Source organism: Garra rufa, chromosome 19, assembly GCF_049309525.1.
Source record: "Garra rufa chromosome 19, GarRuf1.0, whole genome shotgun sequence".
NCBI lineage: Eukaryota > Metazoa > Chordata > Actinopteri > Cypriniformes > Cyprinidae > Garra > Garra rufa.
This window is the reverse complement of record NC_133379.1, coordinates 17,310,291-17,331,814: the sequence shown is the minus strand read 5'-3', so window position 1 is coordinate 17,331,814 and position 21,524 is coordinate 17,310,291. Positions and strand designations below refer to the sequence as shown.

Here is a 21,524-nt window from a genome sequence, read left to right as displayed (position 1 = left end):
TGCAATAAGACCAATTCGCTTCGTAGAGCGAGATGTTTGAAAGCTGACAACCGACAGTATTTTTTTGGCAGACGAAAATAAAGCTTCCACATTTGATGTCACTCTGAGACATTGACGCACCACCGCATAGAGACACGGGACTTGTCAACAAAGAAAGACAGACAGACAGACTGACAGCTAAATATACGTACTGATAAGTAATAAAATTATGGAGGATGGGAATGACCAGCAGTGCTCTTAGGAGGGGCATTATTTACGAGTTCACCTGCAGGAAGGTGAGCACTGTGAGCACTGCGGAACAGTACACACACCGGCGGCGCCTCCCTCCATCGACTGTTCTCTCCCTCCCCCAACCAACAACATGGATCATTGCAGTCCACCTGCGCTTTTTATTCAAGGTTACTCTATTTTATTCTAATGTGGTCTATGTAAGGTCTCTAACACATTACAGTCCGTTTTACGAGTCCACCAGGAGTTTCGATGAAACCATTAACTGAACAATGTAGCGAGCACCAGAAGAAAAGCGCTGGGGAGATGCCGAGTGAGGAGACGAGGACAGCACCTGGAAACGGTGTGACTGTGTACGCAGCTCCTACAAGAGAGGTAGCTACTTCAAATACACATTAATACTTACTTTAAACGAGAAAATGTTGTTGTTTTGATGTTATTTGAATTTTGAAAGAAACTTGGAGTCGTTTGAACACTGTTCGCTTGCTGGTCTGTCGAGGTAACACAACCCGTCTGTTCTCATTCCTGTCGATGCTGCGTTTCACCACGGTTAACTCTTGTGTTGTGTTTTGTGTTGTGCTTTTTGTAGTTACTATTATTAGATAGAAGTACTTCATCCATACATAAAACATCTGACATTATTTATTCACCCTCATTTGGTTCCAAAAATGACTTTTTTTTTTCCACACAAAAGCAGAAATAGAGCTTTAGTCACCATACTCTTTCATTTTATCTTCTTTCCATACAATGAAAATAAATAGTGACTCATGATAATTTTTGGCTTAAGTATAACTTAAGGACCCCCTTACCTATTTAATGTAGGTCTGCTTTTTTTTTTCATTTTACAATTGAAAAAAATCTAGTAGTAATGATAATTATGAATATTATTGATTATATTATTATTATTATTATTATTATTATTATGTATGATGAAAATACCTGAAAATAATGTCAGTGACAGCCTTGTTCAGTAGTGTGTCATCCATGTTCCTTTAGCAATCAATTTACTTCCCTTTTGTCTCACTAGGATACACACTAAACAGACCAAACTGACAATTAGTTCCTTAATCTGAATTGCATAGTAAACTACACTACATGTTTTATATTGTGTACAGCTGAGAAGAGAAGTAATGCAAACTAGATTTTAAAAAGCCTAAGCACACTTTGAAGTTGGCTTGAGAAAGCTGTGGTGAGAAGTTTGTAGTTTTAAAAGCTAGAAATTTTTAAGGCCAGATAGATAGCAATATTGATTTTGACAGCAAAATGAACCATAAACCTTCAGACGTCTAGCATTGTACCCTTGGAGTAACTAGGTAGTTGATATGCAATTCCTAAAGTGTTCTCATGTTTGCTAGGGTGTTTCTAGGGTGTTCTCAGTGGTTAATAGGGTCACATGTGCTTGCAAGGCAGTTGCTTGGGTTATTTCTAGGTAGTTATTGCTAGGGTGAGTTCAGTGGTTTTCTAGGTGTTATAGATTTTTGGTAGGTATGGTAGGTAAAGTACAATTCTTTAAGTCAATAGAAACCAATTTTATGTCATTGCCATTGTGGTATCAGGGTGATTGTTGGCTTGTTCATGTTGCTGTACCCTTGATAAGGTACTCTAAAATGGTTGCTAGGGTGTGGCTAGGCCGTTGCCAGGGTTATACCTAAAGCCTTCTGACAACCTTAGTTTTTTATCATCTGGTTTATTACTCCATGACAAAGAGGTGTGCTGTTGATCTGTTTTATGGTTGCTTTTGATCAGTGATCATAAGTTTTGATTTATCTTCTTGACAGAGTCCAGCACAGCAGAACGGGATTGCGTCTTCTCACGACGTCATCAGCCCTGTTTCCCAGTCTCAAACTGCGAATCAGCCTCCATCCTCTACACCTGCTCCTCCTGCTCTGCCTCCCAGAGAACAGTGGGGTGGCAAATATGAATTTCTGCTCTCCTGTATTGGCTACTGTGTTGGCCTGGGAAATGTCTGGAGGTTCCCCTACCTCTGCTACCGAAACGGCGGAGGTGAGTGAAAGTAGAGTAAATATAAATGCTAATCTGTTAGGATGTACAGAATGTACATTGTGGATCATTCAAGTAAAGGTATGGTCACATTTACTGTTTTTTTAGCAAAATTCAGTCATTTTGCATGAGGGCTGAAAAGTTTCCAAAACAGACTCATGTTAAAGTTCAAGTTCAAATTTGCTGTGTTGACCTTCAGAAAACGGCTTGTGCTTCGTACATCAAAATTGACCTTTTTTTCCACAAAATTTTGCTTCAATTTTGTTAATGTGACTGCACCTTAACACAAAAAAATGTGTGCACACTCCCCTGCTGAAAATAAACAAACAGTAAAAAATGGCTGTCAATAACGATTTGTTTTGGTCAGTGTTGTTTTCGTCAACGATGACGATGACGAAATCGTTTCGTTGTCGCTACTTTTTTTCAGGACGATAACGGGACGATGACGAGATAAAAATGGCTCGTTGATGACTAAAACATGACGAGACGTGTGTGAGTTTTCGTTGACGAGACGAGAATAGACGAAAATGTTAGTGGGTGGTCCGTCAGACGTTTAAAATGCATGACATTTCTGCTTATTGTGCATGCCAATCAAAACCTAAAACGTATCTGCCGCTATGGCAAGCCGTTTTAGCATTAAATACTCTTTGCCATACTAGTATGGCAAGCCGTTTTAGCATTCCATCCTTGTTTGTCTTTTATGTTTTAAACCATTGTAATTATTGGTGAAAATAGTCGATCCGGAAGCTCACATTGTGTTGAACTATAGATCTGCTATTTTCAGAACTTACAAGTGACACTACCCAACAGCAAAATACTTACTGACCTACATTAATTTGTTAAAAGACTACTTTTTCCCCTTTTTTGACTAAAACTAGACTAAAACCTTTTTGACTTTTCGTTGACTAAAATTGGACTAAAACTATCACATATAGAAGTGACTAAAATTTGACTAAAACTAATAAGCATTTTAGTCCAAAAGACTAAGACTAAGACTAAATCTAAGATGGTTGTCAAAAACAACACTGGTTTTGGTAATCAAGTAATTGTCAATTATTCTGATGAATAATCAACTAATCGGATAACTATAATTTTTTAGAAATAGATGTAAGTAAACAATAGCCTTTAAAATTACTTAAAATACATATACAATAACAATGAAGCAATAATAATTAGCTCCAATAAAGTATCAAAAGCAAGTTTTTGATTTTATTCAACGACACTGTTAAAATACATAACCCTTGTTTTACAGGTTTAAGCCTAGTCCCAGACTAAAATGTGAGTCTGAGCTGTTTCAACTGAAAGAAACTCACACTGGCTTATCTTAAAATATACCAGAGCCTTATTTTTCTCAAGATGCACACCAGTAATGTTTTTTTTAAATACATGTTTATAAAAAATTACCTAAATGTCCTAATTGAACTATGGCCTAATCCTGGCTTAGTCTAAACCCTGTCTGTGAAACCAGGCCATAATGTATTATAAACAATAGAGCTAATGTACATTAAACATTATAACAAATGACTGCGCCACAGTTGTTTTTACATTTTACTGCGTGATCTAATCCATGTTTAATATTGACTAAACATAAACAACATTTAATTCAAATGTCCACTTAATCTTTAATATTTGGCTACATCTTTACAACAAAAAATGCTAAAGCTACTGTAATTTCTTGAATATGTGGACATCCAAATGTGTAAACTCTCGTTTAGTCGCGATTAACATTTAGTCGCGATTAACATTTAGTCGCGATTAATCGATTAAAAATAAAAGTGTATGTTTTCATACTATATGTGTGCTGTGTATATTTATTATGTATATATAAATACACACACACACACACATATATATATATATATATATATATATTAGTGGTGGGCATAGATTAATTTTTTTAATCTAGATTAATCTAGATTAAATCTTGAAATTAATCTAGATTAATCTAGATTAAAATGGCTAATTTGAATTCTGCTGAAGGCATTCAGAATATGTGTGCTACCCAAATAGTGACTAAAATTAAGTCTTTGAGAACGGGTTTCTCAAGCCAGGTGGCGCATTAGACCAGGCGCTCATCTCCTGTTTCCAAAATGCATTACAAACTGCTTGACAATTGCATTTACAACACAATTAACTATAGAAACTTGTGTAACCAAGTACTTCTGCGCAAAAGGCTGTACGACGTGCGCGTTCCCGTAAAATACACAGGCGCGCGGGTATGGAGAGCCTATCTGCGTGCATAGTCTTCCAATAAACTGCGTTGCTTTTAGAAGCGTCAATTCAGTTGTTGCATATAGTTTAATGTCTTTATTTCGGGATTATCAAAGTAAATTATAACTCAAACTTGAGATTTTACTGGGGCACAGCAGATTTTCACTGGGGCACGTGCCCCGGTAAAAAGGGTCTAGCAACGCACGCACCTGCCCTGAAGCGGCTTCATAACTGCATCCATATTTGCACGTCTCATTTGATGTGGTAATTTCACAGAAGTTGAAGACTTGTTCTCGCCCCCTACAGTGCAATTCAACTAGGTATACATCATCCGCGCTAAAATATCAAGGTGAAAGTCATCATATCTTGCGTAGTTTAGACCCAGCTCCCAACCCAACTTTGAGAATAGATTAACGGCGATATTTTTTTTATCGCGCGATATGAGTCTCACGTTAACGCAGCACGTTAACGCCGATAACGGCCCACCACTAATATATATGTATATATTAAGGAAAAATATATTCGATTTATATGCAAAATATTTAGATTTATATATATAGTAAAAATAACATACAAATACAAGTTTTTACATACAAATACAAATATATTTTTTAATTTACACGTGTGTGTATTTATATATACATAATAAATATACACAGTACACACACATATAGTGTGCAAACATAAACTTTTATTTTGAATCGATTAATCACAACTAATCGTTTTGCAGCTCTAATTGTATCATAGCATTTGTGAAATTACAATAGAATTATGTGTTATAATGATTTTAAGTGAGTTTAATATATCACACAGCCCTGGAAAGCAGTCTAATAATGCGCTTTATGGATTCCCATCAGTGGAATGTGCCACTTGCAGTATTTTGCCGGTTACTCTACAAAATGCAGTCATGGATTTTTTAAAACTCGTGTCAGCCCTATATAGTAACTATCCAAGAATTTGTAATGGTTTTACTAGTTATAATGGGAATTGTACTGATTTTAATGGAAACTGTAATGGTCCCTGTTGGTCTCTACTGGCAATTTGATGCCTTCATCTTGGGTGGAACATGTCCCAAAACACACTACAGGAAAACATTTCTTAATGGTTTTATTTGTTATTAGTTGATGTTAATGGTATTTGTTGTGCAAACCATTAGAATTTCTGTTCAGCAGGGTCCTATAAGAGACTTTATGAACTTCCAGTCTAAATGGGTCTTTCATGAGTAAACTGGGAGGTTTAGTCACCCTAAGCTGAAATCCATCCCTCTGTGCAACCAACCAAAACCAAAAACCTTTCCCTGCAGTAGGGAGGAGCAAGGGTGCATTCCTCTTTAAACCTCTGAAACAAATTAGGCTAAACCATGAAGGCCTCAAAAAAGGAAGAAATTTGCAAAGTAAATATAGTTAGTAATACAAATGAAGAGACTCGTTCACTAGTTGTAGGGTGATGTAAAAAGCATAATTTTGTTTATATACTTAAACGAGATTGGAGGTTTTATGTTTTATATTACAATAGTAGGCTAAAAGGGAATAAATTGTAAAAAATCAAACATGATGAAATTCATGAATTGTTCTAAACAACACTTTCAAGGTCAACTCTGAACTTTAGCCGAATACCAGAATTGAAACCGAAGAGACACAATGAGCGCCTGAAAGTGGACACTGAAATTGCTCCCATTTCTCTTACATATTACACACCAAAATACACACACACACACACACACACACACACACACACACACACACACACACACACATGTTGGGTTTACATGTTTTATGGGGACATTCCATAGGCGTAATGGTTTTTATACTGTACAAACCGTACTTTCTATCGCCCTACACCTACCCTACACCTAAACCTAGCCCTCACAGGAGATTGTGCACACTTTTACTTCATCAAAAAAACTCATTGTGCATGATTTATAAGCCTGTTTCCTCATGGGGACCTGAGAAATGTCCCCACAAGGTCAAAATCTACTGGTATTCCTATCCTTGTGGGGACATTTGGTCCCCATAACGTGATGAATACCAGGTACACACACACACACACACACACACACACACACACACACACACACACACACACACACACACACACACACACACACACACACAGTTATTTTTCCAGTTCTGTTTATGAAATGATTTGTTAAATCCAGAATTAACAGCACGTGTAATGCCAAAAAAAGATTTGCAGTATTTATAGTAGTGTTTTTAAATGTTTCACATGGTTTTAGTAGACTTATATGATGTGAAATGTGTGAATAATACAAATCCCGAAGAGGAAAAAATCCCATTGCAACTACCTGTGATTTAGGAGTGTGGAAAAACTTGCACAAATGACATAATTTGGGGTTGTGGCTTAGTGGTTAGTGCACAAGCTGCAACATGTTAAGCTGTGATGCTTATGCAGGTGAACTTTGAATCTGACTCATATTTTTCCAAATCCCATTCCAGCCTCCTCATCCCATCACTTGTCTTGTATTTACTGTTGGTATGAATAAAAGTGGTTAAAAGTTCACCAATAAATATTACCAACAAAAAAATTATGTAAACAGTCATGAATCTTGTCTGTGTTGGACAGGAGTGTTTCTCATCCCGTACTTCATCATGCTCTTCTTCACGGGAATGCCTCTCTTCCTCATGGAGCTCAGCCTGGGCCAGTATGGAGCCGCGGGTCCCATCACCGTCTGGAAGTGCTGTCCCCTCCTCAAAGGTACCACTTCATATGTAATTCATCACCCAGTGCCTTAATCATGGTTTGTAAACGATTAAGTGGGCTGTGAATATGTAAATTTGGTTTTAAGTTATATTCATTATTCAAAGCCTTGTAGCTCCACTTTGCATTAGAAGTAAAAATGAATGATCCTTCTGCTTTGTAATTAACTGGTAATTATAATACAGGGCTAAACAAATGTAGATGATTGTTTTGTCCTGGTCTCGTTGCAGGAATTGGTATAGGGATGCTGTGTGTGTCCACTCTCGTGTGTCTCTATTATAATGTCATTATCGCCTGGACGTTCTACTACCTGGGCAGTTCTTTCCAGAGCCCTCTGCCCTGGTCATGTGATGCTCTTCAAAACATTGCCTTTTGTGGAGTAAGTCGTACTTGTTTGCTAGAAGGTTAACAGAATTTTAGGCAACTGTGATTTTCAGCTACATTATCATCCAGATAGTTTTTCTTATTCATAATAATTGTTTTCTCCACAGAACAAAACTAATGTCACCCAAAGTCCCTCTGAGGTCTTCTGGAAGTAAGTTTGTCTTTTTTTTTCTCTGTTTCTCTATAGGCTACACTTTTACTAAACTAGTCTGAAAATTACCTTTAGAAATAAATATGATTACATGAAAATGTATTTCAAACTAATAATTAAAAAAAACATTTTAATTTCATTTTAATCAGTTAATTTTTTTATCCTATCAGTGCAAAGTTCGCAACTGTTTTGTAAGCCACGTATAGTCAAACAAAACTTTATTCAGACACCATCAACATTTCTCACATTATCACAGTTTATTTGCTGTAGTTTAGAAAATGCTAATAAAATATGACAAGAACTCAAATCCATTTTTTGGTCCCAAGTTTGTACACATTTTTTATGGTAGTCCACTATATGAAGAATTTTTGAGTATATGTCACAATTTACTTCCGTAAATGAGCTATAGTGTCCAGCACCCACTAGTAAACAAATATCAAAAATAATATCTGGTGTCTGAATCATTTTTGGTTTGCTTGTATTTTACTATTTGTCTTTTAGTAGTAGAAAAGTGCATAAACAAATTTTTACAAAGATTTTACAATTTTTAAACATTATTTATTGCATTAGGTATCATGAATTAATCATGAAAAAAATATTTACAGTCTTTATTGATGTTGATTTATTAATATACTTTAGTAAATTAATATAATGTGTGAATTCCGATTCATAGTACATTCATGTTAGTTTATAACTTTAAATGTAAAATATGATGTTGAAATTAACCTGTACCACTGATCAAAAGTTTGGGGTCAGTAAGATTTTTTTTGTTAGAAATTAATACTTTTATTCAAATTAATACCTTTATTTCAAAAAAATGCTGCGAGAAGTAAATCCTGATGATTTTCACAAACTATTAAGCACCACAACTGTTTTCAAGATTAATAATAATAATAATAAATAGTTTCTTGAGCACCAAATCAGCATATTAGAATGATTTCTGAAGGGAACTTGTGACACTGAAGACTGGCTACAATATATTTTAAAATACAGTTTCAGAATATTACAGTTTTGAATATTTAGAATTAATATTTACTGTATTTTAAATCAAGAAGTGCAGACTTGGTAGACATCTTGGTAAGACTTTTTTCGAAAGCATAAAAATATATTAACAAATGTTTAAAAAAAGTGCTGTAAAACTTTGTTCATTGTCATTCTGACCTTCATTAACTGCTGTTACCAAATTTGCTTGTGTTTCATGTTTGTTCACATCTTCAAATCTAGAAATACCACAGTTAGTTGTGTGATATAGTACAGAAAACATCCGTTCAAGTTAGGGATGCTCATTTCGGTTAATTTTCCTGACCGACAACCGCTGCTCGTTATCCGAACATTAACCGTTAACTGATAAAATTAGAATAATAAATTAGTTTAAAATAAAAATAGAATGCACGAGTATCTGTGATAATACATTAAAAATACAAACAAATGTTTTATTTTAACGTGCAAACAGCAGCATACAGAGCAACAACAAAAACTGTATTGACATAATAAATTATCACGCATCAGCAGCGGTTCTGAGAACAGAGAAAATCTGAATGAAAAAAAAAAAGATTTATATAAATAGGCCTACACTAAATAGGTATAAATTAAATAACTACCTAATAAAGATGACAAAACTAAAACACACTGAATCCTTTTATGCGCTTTGAAGAACTGTACCGGTATTCTTCTCGTCGGACATAAAAATATATAGCAGGCCAGCCAATACCTCAGTGTGCCTAGTTTTTAACATGTCCACATGCTGTACGGATAGGCAGGACCGCTGCCTGTTAACTCTTAGATCCGCGAAAAAAACACCATCACAAAAACCCTTTCAATTTGCGGTTCGGGACTTCTATCCACTGTCATATGCGTGAGGATAAGCGCGTGTTTTACAGCGTTCAGCAATAGCCAATCACAGACATGTATGTTGATTTGATTATCACTGTGGCCAATCACAGGAGGCTATGTTACAATCCACTCACCAACCAAAGTGCCGGTTTCAGTTTTGCTGACTTCTACACTTTCGCGAACTCTCTTATTAAAACAAAGAAAGTGTTGGCATTATATAAATAAGAGATTACTTGTGCAGTGTAAAGGTTATATTATTACTTTTTAATAACTTTATGAGATTGCGATGAACTACTCTAGGATGAGTGATAGCTTTCCAGTGATTGTAACGGGAGCGCCTATTGCGCACTTTCTAGACTATAATTCATTCAGAATTTGAACACATTCACTCACGGATTCACTCTCTGATAACCCAATAACGCCACTTGCCATTGAGTTGCATATACTACATCTGTTTACTTAAGTAAAGGTGAAGCAAAATATGTCTGTACAGCCACACTGCGCGTGAGTAAACGGATAACTTACAGATAGCATTATTTCTTTCACCATGCAGCAAACGTAAAAAAAAAAAAAAAAAAAATAGAAAAAAAACCCTTTTAAACCGTTTAACTGATAGTAATAATCGGTTAAAATTCTTACTGTCGGTTAACGGTTAAACGGTCAATATGAGCATCCCTAGTTCAAGTCCAAAGTACTGTAGCTACTGACACATGCAGACCTGAAAAATCTATTCTAGTCTTCTGTGGTGGGATGTACCACAAAACCACTCCTTAAACTCTCTGACACAATTCTTGAATCTTACACAAAGTGTTTGTGTGTGTTTAGTGAAAAGGTTCTAGGTGTGGTGAACAGTAAAGGGCTGCACGATCCCGGTCCAGTACGTTGGCCTCTAGCTCTGTGCTTGCTGGCTGCCTGGGTCGTCATTTTCCTCTGTATGCTTAAGGGCATTCGTAGCTCTGGAAAGGTAAGACCTCACCCAGACATACCTGAAAGCTTGTAAAGATCCACAGTACATCCAGCTGGCTTTTTTCCCAATAGGAAAATAGTAGGCCATTTTAGTATCACTGAGATACTATTACCATTTTTAATAATATTTTGAATGATTATTTTTTTGTTCACTTTTGTTAAAGTTTAAGTCATTTTGTTGTTTATTAGATTTTTTAACATGTCTGTATAGTGTTTCTAAATGTTTATTACAATTTCAGTTTTAGTTATTTTAGTACATTAAGTGGTAGCACTTCAGTTTAGGGACCAATTCTCAATATTAACGTTTTTTTCTCCAAAAAATTAAAAAAGGATCACATGTTTTACTCACCCTCAAGGCATCCTAGGTGTATGTGACTGTCTTCTTTCAGTCGAATCCAATCTGAGTTAGATTAGAAATTGTCCTGGCTCTTCCTAGCTTTATAATGGCAGTGGGTGGGTGTTTTTTGTTCAACAGTCCAGTTTTCTTACAAAAACATATCAGTTCACTACAGGGGACCTATATTCAACCCCTGGAGCCGTGTGGAGCACTTTTTATTATGAATGGATGCCCTTTATTGGACTTTAAAATCTCAACACCCATTCGCTGCCATTATAAAGCTTGTACGTGCCAGAACATTTATTAATATAACTCCAATTTTATTCGTCTGGAAGACGAAAGTCATGTATACCTAGGATGGCTTGAGGATGAGTAAATCATGGGGTCATTTTTGGTTGAAATGTCCCTTTAAGCTACAGTTGAGTCAAAAGTTTACACCCCCTTTTAGAATCTGCAAATGTTAATTTTACCAAAACAAGAGGGATTATACAAAATGCATATTATTGTTTATTTAGTACTGACCTGAATGAAATATTTCACATAACATATGTTTACATATAGACCACAAAAGAAAAATAATAGTTGAATTTATAAAATGACCTCTTCAAAAGTTTACATACACTTGATTCTTAATATTGTGTTGTTACCTGAATAATCCAGAGCTGTGTTTTTTGTTTAGTGATAGTTGTTCATTAGTCCCTTGTTTGTCCTGAACAGTTAAACTGCCTGCTATTCTTCAGAAAAATCCTTTAGGTCCAACAAATTATTTGGTTTTCCAGCATTTTGTGTATTTGAACCCTTTCCAACAATGACTGTATGATTTTGAGATCCATCTTTTCACACTGAAGGCAACTGAGAGACTCATATGCAACTATTACAGAAGGTTCAAACCCTCACTGATGCTATAGAAGGAAAAAAACATTCATTAGGAGCCGGGGAGTGAAAACTTTTGAACAGGATGTACATTTTTCTTATTTTTAGATATATTTTTTTCATTTAGTACTGCCCTTCAGAGGCTACAGAAGTTACACATTTCCCAGATAACAAAATAAGTTAAATTGACCGTGATCTTCAAATTCAAAAAGTGTTCACCCCCTGGCTCTTAATGCATGGTTTTTCCTTCTGGAGCATCAGTGAGCGTTTGAACCTTCTGTAATAGTTGCATATGAGTCCCTCAGTTGTCCTCAGTATGTAAAGATGGACCTGAAAAACTGTGCTGAAGAAGTGCTGAAGAACACAACATATTCAGTTTTATCTTCATAAGACAAAAGCTGGGGGTAAACATATTTTAAATTTGAAGATTAGGGTAAATTTAACTTATTTCGTCTTCTGGGAAACATGTAGCGAGCTTCTCTAGCTTCTGAAGGGCAGTACTAAATGAAAAAAAAAAAAAAAAGATATTTAGGCAAAATAAGAAAAATGTACTCCATCTCCATTTTGTTCAAAAGTTTTCACCCCCTTAATGCATGTTTTTTCCTTCTGGAGCATCAGTGAGCATTTGAACCTTCTGCAGTAGTTGCATATGAGTCCCTCAGTTGTCCACAGTGTGAAAAGATGCATCTCAAATTCACACAGTGATTGTTGGAGAGGGTTTAAATACACAAAAATGCTGGAAAACCAAAGACTTTGTGGGACCTGAAGGATTTTTCTGAAGAGCAGCAGGAAGTTTAACTGTTCAGGACAAACAAAACCCTTTAACCCTGGTGTGGACTTCATACTTAAGAAGGCCGTTTCAGATCAGATGAGAATTTGTTCTACACAGAGAAATTAATTTCCCATCTTTCCTCTGATGTCAGGTGGTATATGTGACTGCCACCTTTCCCTATTTTGTGCTGGTGGTCCTCATCATCAGAGGGGCCACCCTTGAGGGCTCCTTAAACGGTGTCGCCTTCTACCTCACTCCAAACTGGGTCCATCTGGCTAATGCACAGGTACAATTTCCTAAACAACACAATTTTTATATAAATGCTGTGGTTTTATATTCCCTTCTGTTTTGTATTGTATTGTGTGCATTGTAGGTTTGGAATGATGCTGCGTCGCAGATCTTCTATTCTTTGGGTATTGGGGTTGGTGGTCTCCTGTCAATGGCATCTTACAATAAATTTGACAATAATGTCATCAGGTAAGGCTTTTTTTTTTACTGTGGGAAAACATTTTATTTTTGCTATTTGTTTCATTAAACGTTATTTCAGAGTCTTAAAAGGATTTCTCATCTTGCAGGGATACTATAGTCATCACCATAGGGAACTGCGGGACCAGTTTTTTCGCAGGCTTTGCCATTTTCTCTATCCTGGGTCATATGGCTTGGAGGAAGGGCGTGCCTGTGGGTGAGGTTGCGGACTCAGGTACATCCTGTTTAGCTTGTCATGTTACTTCTCCTTTTTCTCACATCCTGGATAGCTCAGCCCACAGTAGCACTACGATTTCCAGTCACTGAAAATGTTTCACATCCTTGCAGTTCCAAAGCCAGTGCAAATGCATTGTTTGTGATTGTAATTTGCTTCTTAGGTCCTGGTCTGGCATTTGTTGCCTACCCAGAAGCTCTGGCTCTTCTGCCTGGATCAGTGTTTTGGTCAATTCTGTTCTTTCTCATGCTCTTTATGCTGGGAGTAGATACACTGGTAAGACCCTACAGTGCATTCAGGTTCTCTCAAGTTTAACAGACACAGCATTGCTAGAGTCACACCATACATGTAAATACTGAATTCTATAAGTTTATTATTTTTAAATGTCATTTATTGCCCACATATGATTTTTTGTAGCCATTTCTCTAGTCTTTCTCAACATAATAAATGTCTTTACTGTCACGTTTGATCAATTTAATGCATCCTTTCTGAATAAAAGTATTAATTTCTTTAAAAAATCGTACTGACCCCAAACGTTTAAATGGTCCCTGATAGCACACATACATCTTGTAGACGTCTATTTGACGTCTGCAAGACATCTGCAAGATGTAATTTGCTCAGCTGCAATACGTCTATTGGATGTTTCCTATCAGATGTCAAATAGATGTCTATTAGATGTCTATAAGATGTTTATGATTTAGAATGTATGTAAAATTCACATCTTATAGACGTCTGCCAGACGTTTGTTCCAGATCAAGAGCTCTTTAACATTTTGCAGACATATGTGAACTATCTGGGGAAGTTTACATTTGTTCACATATACACATAAGAATAATGATTTGAATCCACAGTATTTCCATTGAATTCAAAAGACTTTCTATAAAAATTAAAGAAAAAAATCATATTTGAATGACTGAGAAGATTATAACAAAAGTCATGGCAATTCATTATTTAAAAAGTGTGGGAACTGTGTGTAATATGAATCCAAGTGATCTTGTTTCAGCGTTTTCACGTTAGAAATGTGATTGTATGTAACATCAGTGCCTAGGAAGCAGATTTGTCAAGAGATGTGTGAAACAACCATGTACATCCTGTCTTACGGCACAGTTTGCCACTGAGCTACAACACTCATTTCTTCACATGAAATCCCTGTTTGTCTCTGTCTCCAATTTCAGTTTCTACCCATGTATTGCCAAAACATTCATTTGTTTATATATAGCTATTATAGTAAGTGTATGTGTAGCTATAATATTGATATATATAAGTTTCACCTGTAAATATATCATATATGCTTTGCACTGCTATCATTAAGGTAATGGATTCAGTTCCCAGGATGTACACATACTGCTAAAATATAGCTTGAACATACTGAAAGAATATCTTTCATTAATGTGAATGTGAGAGCAAACAGATGATGGCACATAGCAGTCCTTCTGCTGCCCTAACAGCAAACTCGAGGATCTGTTTAATTTTGTTAATGTTGATGTCAGGGAAACTTATGACATATTTGTACACTCCTGACAGGTTAGTCCTTTGTTTAATTCTTGCTATTCTCTCTCTCTTCTGCAGTTTGGTAACATGGAGGGGATCTGTACGGCTGTGCTGGATGAGTTTCCTCAGCTCAGATCTAATCTGAAGCATAAGACGCTGTTTCTGGCGCTGCTCTGTTTCAGCTTCTATCTCATGGGCCTGCTGCTCATCACTGATGTAAGAGCAACAAGCTGACCGATAGTAGGATTTAGCATTTGACATTTTTATAAATGCATGTGTACAAATGTTCAGAGTTTAGTATTTGCAATGTTTAATATCATAATTCATTGTCTTGTCCATCTTCATGTTGTCCATTAATGCTATCGCTGTTTTTGTTGTCACATACTTTGATTTTTTTGTGTGTGTTTTCTATCACAGGGTGGGATATACTGGTTCACACTCATAGACTCCTTCAGCACAAGCTTTGGTCTCATCATCATTACTCTCTTCATGTGCATTGGCATCTCATTCTTTTATGGTACACTCACTTTCATTTCATTCTGGGTGACAGGGTGATATTATTAGTGCTGAAACACAACATAATCAAAAGACAAGAGCGGGGGGGTGAAAACTTTTTGAATTTGAAGATTAGGGTAAGTTTTACTTATTTTGTCTTCTGGAAAACATGTAACTATCTTCTGTAGCTTCTGAAGGGCAGTACTAAATGAAAAAATATGATATTTGGGCAAAATAAGAAAAATCTCTATTTTGTTTAAAAGTTTTCACCCCCCCCCCCCCCCCCAGCTCTTAATGCATGTTTTTTTCCTTCTGGAGCATTGGAGAGCATTTGAACCTTCTGTAATAGCTGCATATGAGTCCCTCAGTTGTCATCAGTGTGAAAAGATGGATCTTAACCAGACAGTTATTGTTGGAAAGGGTTCAAAAATACACAAAAATGCTGGATAACCAAAGAATTTGTGGAACCTGAAGGATTTTTCTGAAGAACAGCAGTCAGATTAACTGTTCAGGACAAACTCATGAAAGGGACTCATGAACAACTAAAACTAAACAAAAAACCCCAGCTGTGCATCAATTAGGTACCAACACAATATTAAGAATCAAGGGGATGTAAACTTTGGAAAGGGGTAATTTTTTATACATTTTTGATCTCAACTGTTTACACAGTATGAACACATATATTATGTACACATAAACTTTTATTTTGGATGCGATTAATCGCAATTAATCATTGCCCAGCACTTTTTTATTTTCTTTTATAACAGAGTCTACACACATTTCTAGTAAATTTCCACAGCGTAGATATTAAAGGAATAGTTCATCCTAAAATTGAAGTTTGCTGAAAATATACTTACATTCAGTGACCCAAGATGTAGGTGGGTTTGTTTATTTAGTAAAACAGATTTGGAGAAATTTAGCATTACATCACTTGCTCACCAGTTGATCATCTGCAGTGAATGGGTGCCATGAGAATGAGAGTCCAAACAGCTGATAAAAACGTCATAATAATCCCTAAATAATCCTCATGGGTCCAGTCTACTAATTAACGCTTTGTGAAGTAAAAAGCGTCATATTTGTAAATGAAAAAAATTGTCTAGCCTGAATCAGGAGACAAATATGCACAGATTAAGCACCAATTGCAAATAAAAACAGTTGAAAACAGTTCTAAACAAATATGTCAATGTATTTTGATGTGAGAGGACAACAGGGAATTTTCATTGGAGGAAGTGTAATTATAGATTATGGACTAAAGATTTATTTATTTTAGATGGATCACACATTTTCATTTTCTTTTATGGCAAAGGTTACGCACATTTCTGCTAAACTCTGCGGAATCAAATTTTCAGTGCATGAGCATTAAAGAAATAGTTCACTCACCTTCAGTGACAACCAGGGGTTTGTTTATTTATTGAAACAGATTTGGAAAAATTTAGCACTACATCACTTGCTCACCAGTTGATCATCTGCAGTGAATGGGTGCCGTCAGAATGAGAGTCCAAACAGCTGATAAAAACATCACAATTATCCACAAGTATTCCATGTAATTCCAGTCCATCAGTTAACACCCTGTAAAGTGAAAAGCTGCTTGTTTGTAAGTGGGAAAAACCTCGCCTGAATCAGGAGAGAAATATGCATGGACATTTCACTGTGAAAACAGTTTAACAAAGTTCTAAGAAAATATGTCAGCGTATTTTGATGTGAGAGGACAACAGGGGATGGACTTTTTTACTGGAGGAAGCGTTATTGTGGATTACAGACGGGTATTTTAAATGCAAAACACCTTAATAATGGATTTGTTTCTTATAAACACCCAGCTTCTCAATTCACAAGACATTGGTTCATTGAGTCGTGTGGATTATTTGTGGATTGTTGTGATGCTTGTATCAGTTGTTTGGACCTCATTCTGACGGCACCCATTCACTGCAGAGGATTTATATGTGAGCAAGTGATGTAATGTTAAATTACATCACTTGGGTGAGTAAATTTTACTTTTTGGATTGAACTACTACTTTAAGACATTTTTTACCGCAGTCTCTTATTGTGGTATCATCGATTTCAGATAAACCTGCCTTGAATGGCAGATAAAAACAAACTTTAGTTTATTGCTTCACCTGTACATGTCAGTCAGTCAGAGTGTTTCCTTGTATTAATGTCACACGTTTAGCATCTGCTAAATAATAATCCACTTCTCTATCACATTTCCTTGTCAGCTGCTGTTCTTTGTACAGTATGTGATGTGACTGCACTCAGTGATTATATTTGCATATGTAACTGCAGGTGTGAACCAGTTCTGTCAGGACATTGTGGACATGATCTGTCGCTGTCCCCCCTGGTGCACAAAACTGCTATGGTACTTCAAAGCCTGCTGGGTGGTTTTCACTCCCTTCCTGCTAACGGTGGGTGTCCTGTTTATGGTTTGGTTTATTGGAATCACCCTCATGTTTTAATATGTAATGATGCATGAGGATTTTGTCAACGGTGAATAGTTATATATTTGTTAATGTTAAATGGAAATCAGCAGAATCATACTACAATACTTTCAAAGACTTGGCTTTACATCAGTGTGGAATCAAACACCATTTCTGTTCTGCATCCAGCGTAATGAATAATTCAGTTGCTGAGACACTGTATCTCTCTAACAGTGATAGTCCTATTCACAGATGAGGCCTCAGTCTTTCTATTCAGAATGGTAAAAGTTTGTTTTCTGTGTACAGTTCATCCTGACCTACATCTTCATCGAGATGTACCGGACGCCTCTGCGCTATGGCACCTATGTGTACCCGACCTGGGGCAAAGCGTTGGGTGTATGTATGGGCGCCTTCTGCTGTCTGCAGATTCTCATCTGGGCCATAGTGGCCGTCAGTAAAGAGTCTGGCACTCTTAAAGATGTAAGTGCCTTCAAAACATCATACCACCAAATGTGACCCTGGACCACAAAACCAGTACTCTGAGGGTGCAAAAAAAAAAAAAAATCTAATTATTGTGAAAATCGCCTTTAAAGTTGTCCAAATGAAATTTTTAGCCATGCTTAATATTCTAAAGAAAAATCTAGCATTTTGAACCATACTATTGTAACAAATATACCCGTGCTACTTTTGACTAGTTTTGTGGTCCAGGGTCACATATTTATTTATAAATTTTAGGCCATTAGGATTCTACAAAATTAATACTTTCATTCAGAAAAAAAATTACATTTTGAAACATGTTAAAACAAAAAACAGTTACTGTTTAAATTATAATATTTAGCAGTATTACCGGTTTTACTGTATTTTTTAATCAAATAAATGCATTTGTAAGCAAATACTTTCAAAAACATTAAAAAGAATCTTGACACATAGACTATTATTATCTAATACAATAAGTGTAACTATATGTGACCCTGGACCACAAAAGCAGTCTTAAGTCGCTGGGGTATATTTGTAGCAATAGCCAAAAATACATTGTATGGGTCAAAATTATTGATTTTTCTTTTATGTCAAAAATCATTAGGAAATTAAGTAAAGATCATGTTACATTAAGATTTTTTGTAAAATTCCTACTGTAAACCTATCAAAATGTAATTTTTGATTAGTAATATGCATTGTTAAGAACTTAATTTGGACAACTTTAAAGGTGATTTTCTCAGTATTTTGATTTTTTTGCACCCTTAGATTCCAGATTTTCAAATAGATGTATCTCGGCCAAATATTGTCCTATCCTAACAGACTATACATCAATAGAAAGCTTATTTATTGAGCTTTCATATGATGTATATATCTCAGTTTTGTAAAATTTAACCTTATGACTGGTTTTGTGGTACAGGGTCACATATGTGTATATAATATTTATTATTAATGTACATTGTTTTACAAATTTTGTCCTTAAAATTATGCAAGCCTATTTCTGCCACTGAATAATAGGTAATTTGTGACTTTTTATATCACAATTCTGACTTTTTTCTTGCAATTGCGAGTATATGTACTTTTTGTTCCAGAATTTCCTGATACAAACTTGTGACTTTTTTTCTCAGAATTGTAAGATATAAACTCACAACTGCTAATTATAAATTCAGAGTTGATATAAACTTGCAATTCTAAGAAATGAAGTCAGAATTGCGAGATTTGCAGATTTGTAAGATAAACTCAGAACTGCAAGTTACAAAGTTACAGTTGTGAGGTAAAAACGTGCAATTCTGAAAAATGAAGTCAGAATTGAGATTCAGAATTCTGAGTTTATATCTCGCATTTTCTTGAAATTGCGAGTCAAGTTAGAATTGTCAGTTATAAGATATAAACGATAATCTGAGAACATATCTGTTCTTTTTCCCCAACAAAATTGGACTTCATAACTCGCAGTTGCAAGTTTATATTTCACAAATCTGACTTAATAACTTGAAATAAAAAAAGTCAGAATTGCGAGATTTTATCTTGCAATTCTTACATTTTTCTCAGAATTGCGTGATACAAACTTGCAATTCAGACTTTTTCTCAGAATTGTAAGATAAACTCAGAACTGCAAGTTATAGTCAGAGTTGTGAGGTAAAAATGTGCAATTCTGAAAAATGAAGTCAGAATTGAGATTCAGAATTTTTTTCAGAATTCTGAGTTTATATCTCGCATTTTCTTAAAATTGCGAGTCAAGTTAGAATTGTCAGTTATAAGATATAAACGATAATCTGAGAACATATCTGTTCTTTTTCCCCAACAAAATTGGACTTCATAACTCGCAGTTGGAAGTTTATATTTCACAAATCTGACTTAATAACTTGAAATAAAAAAAGTCAGAATTGCGAGATTTTATCTTGCAATTCTTACATTTTTCTCAGAATTGCGTGATACAAACTTGCAATTCAGACCTTTTCTCAGAATTGTAAGATAAACTCAGAACTGCAAGTTATAGTCAGAGTTGTGAGGTAAAAATGTGCAATTCTGAAAAATGAAGTCAGAATTGAGATTCAGAATTTTTTTCAGAATTCTGAGTTTATATCTCGCATTTTATTAAAATTGCGAGTCAAGTTAGAATTGTCAGTTATAAGATATAAACGATAATCTGAGAACATATCTGTTCTTTTTCCCCAACAAAATTGGACTTCATAACTCGCAGTTGCAAGTTTATATATGACGTAATTCTGACTTTATAACTCACAATTGTGAGTTCATATCACAATTCTGAGAAAAAAAGTCCGAATTGTGAGTTCTGACAAAAGTCAGCATTGCAAGGAAAGTTAGAACAATTGTGACAATTGTGAGTTTATATCTCGCAATTCTGAGAGAAAAATAGTCATAGTTGTGAGATAAGTCGCAATAACCTTTTACTTTTTATTCAGTGGTGGAAACAGACTTCCATATAGAACTGTATCAGCAGGTATGTGTGTGAAGTTCATTCTGACATATATTTCTTGCATTCAGCGCTTCCAGAAATCCATCCGTCCCCTTAACTCTTGGCGTGTTAACAACATAAACATGACCTCTCAGGAGCAGCACGTGGAGCCTCAGCAAGTTGAGGGACCGTTTACGGTTAACCTGACTGAAGCGGACTTCACTGCTATGAACTGGGAGGCCATAAGCGAGGCATAACGCTACCCCAAGTGTCGGGAGGTCAGAACTGGTGGAAGTACTGAAAACTGAACTACTGGTGAGGACTTCTGTTTGGAGAATTGTATATTCTTCCTCACCAGTCCAGCTGGACTGACATAAATATACTGTCTTGTAGGACATTTAATGCAATATTTATGCTGATTGCTCCTGAGACATATTACTGGGCCTAAAGCCAAAGCCAGAGACTGGGAAACGTTAAAGACATTTGGATTCTTTGGCTGAATACTTGACATCCTAAGGATTCCATTTCATGCCGTTCATCTAGTCTTTTCACCCAAGAATCTATAGGCCTGTTTTTTAAGGTAACATACCTTGTAACATGATCTGTTTTTCATTTAGAGGAGCCAGGTCAATGCCCTTTAGGAGACATTGTTAAACAAAACAGAACTTATTTGAAATAGTAACTGCTCACACGAATAAAATAAAGTAGTATGAGAACCTCTTTAGAATGTTAAAATATGCTGTATAAAAACAGCCTTTTTTAAAATGCCACAAATCCAGCAAATAAAATCATGAATTGTTCTCAGCTGAAGCTGGGCAGATTCAGCTTATTTCAGTGGTCTGAAACCCAGGCCGTGCATACTTTGAATAAAGCAAACTTCCTTATGACAGAGGCGGCGCAGGAACAGGTTTGTTGATTCAGAGCACTATGGTAACAATGGTAAACCTGCCCTTGTTAGGGCTTTGTTGTGGACACTAACTTATTGAGCTATCTTAATTTAGACGGTTTCTCTGAGTGTGCCTAGCTATTTAATGTTCCGCTCTACAGCGGTTGATGCAAACAA

General features: G+C 35.8%; 1 protein-coding gene across 1 annotated transcript; it reads left to right on the top strand.

Moving 5' to 3' along the window:
• Window positions 1–64: 64 nt before the first annotated feature.
• On the top strand, window positions 65–21,271 carry slc6a7 (solute carrier family 6 member 7). Its single transcript, XM_073825174.1, has 15 exons — window positions 65–603; window positions 2,007–2,232; window positions 7,024–7,155; window positions 7,389–7,537; window positions 7,650–7,693; window positions 10,352–10,490; window positions 12,626–12,760; window positions 12,848–12,951; window positions 13,050–13,174; window positions 13,338–13,450; window positions 14,744–14,881; window positions 15,083–15,182; window positions 17,441–17,559; window positions 17,878–18,051; window positions 20,551–21,271. Exons 1-15 carry the CDS (start codon window positions 481–483, stop codon window positions 20,716–20,718), a joined length of 1,989 nt encoding a protein of 662 aa, XP_073681275.1. The 5' UTR covers window positions 65–480; the 3' UTR covers window positions 20,719–21,271.
• Window positions 21,272–21,524: the final 253 nt, after the last annotated feature.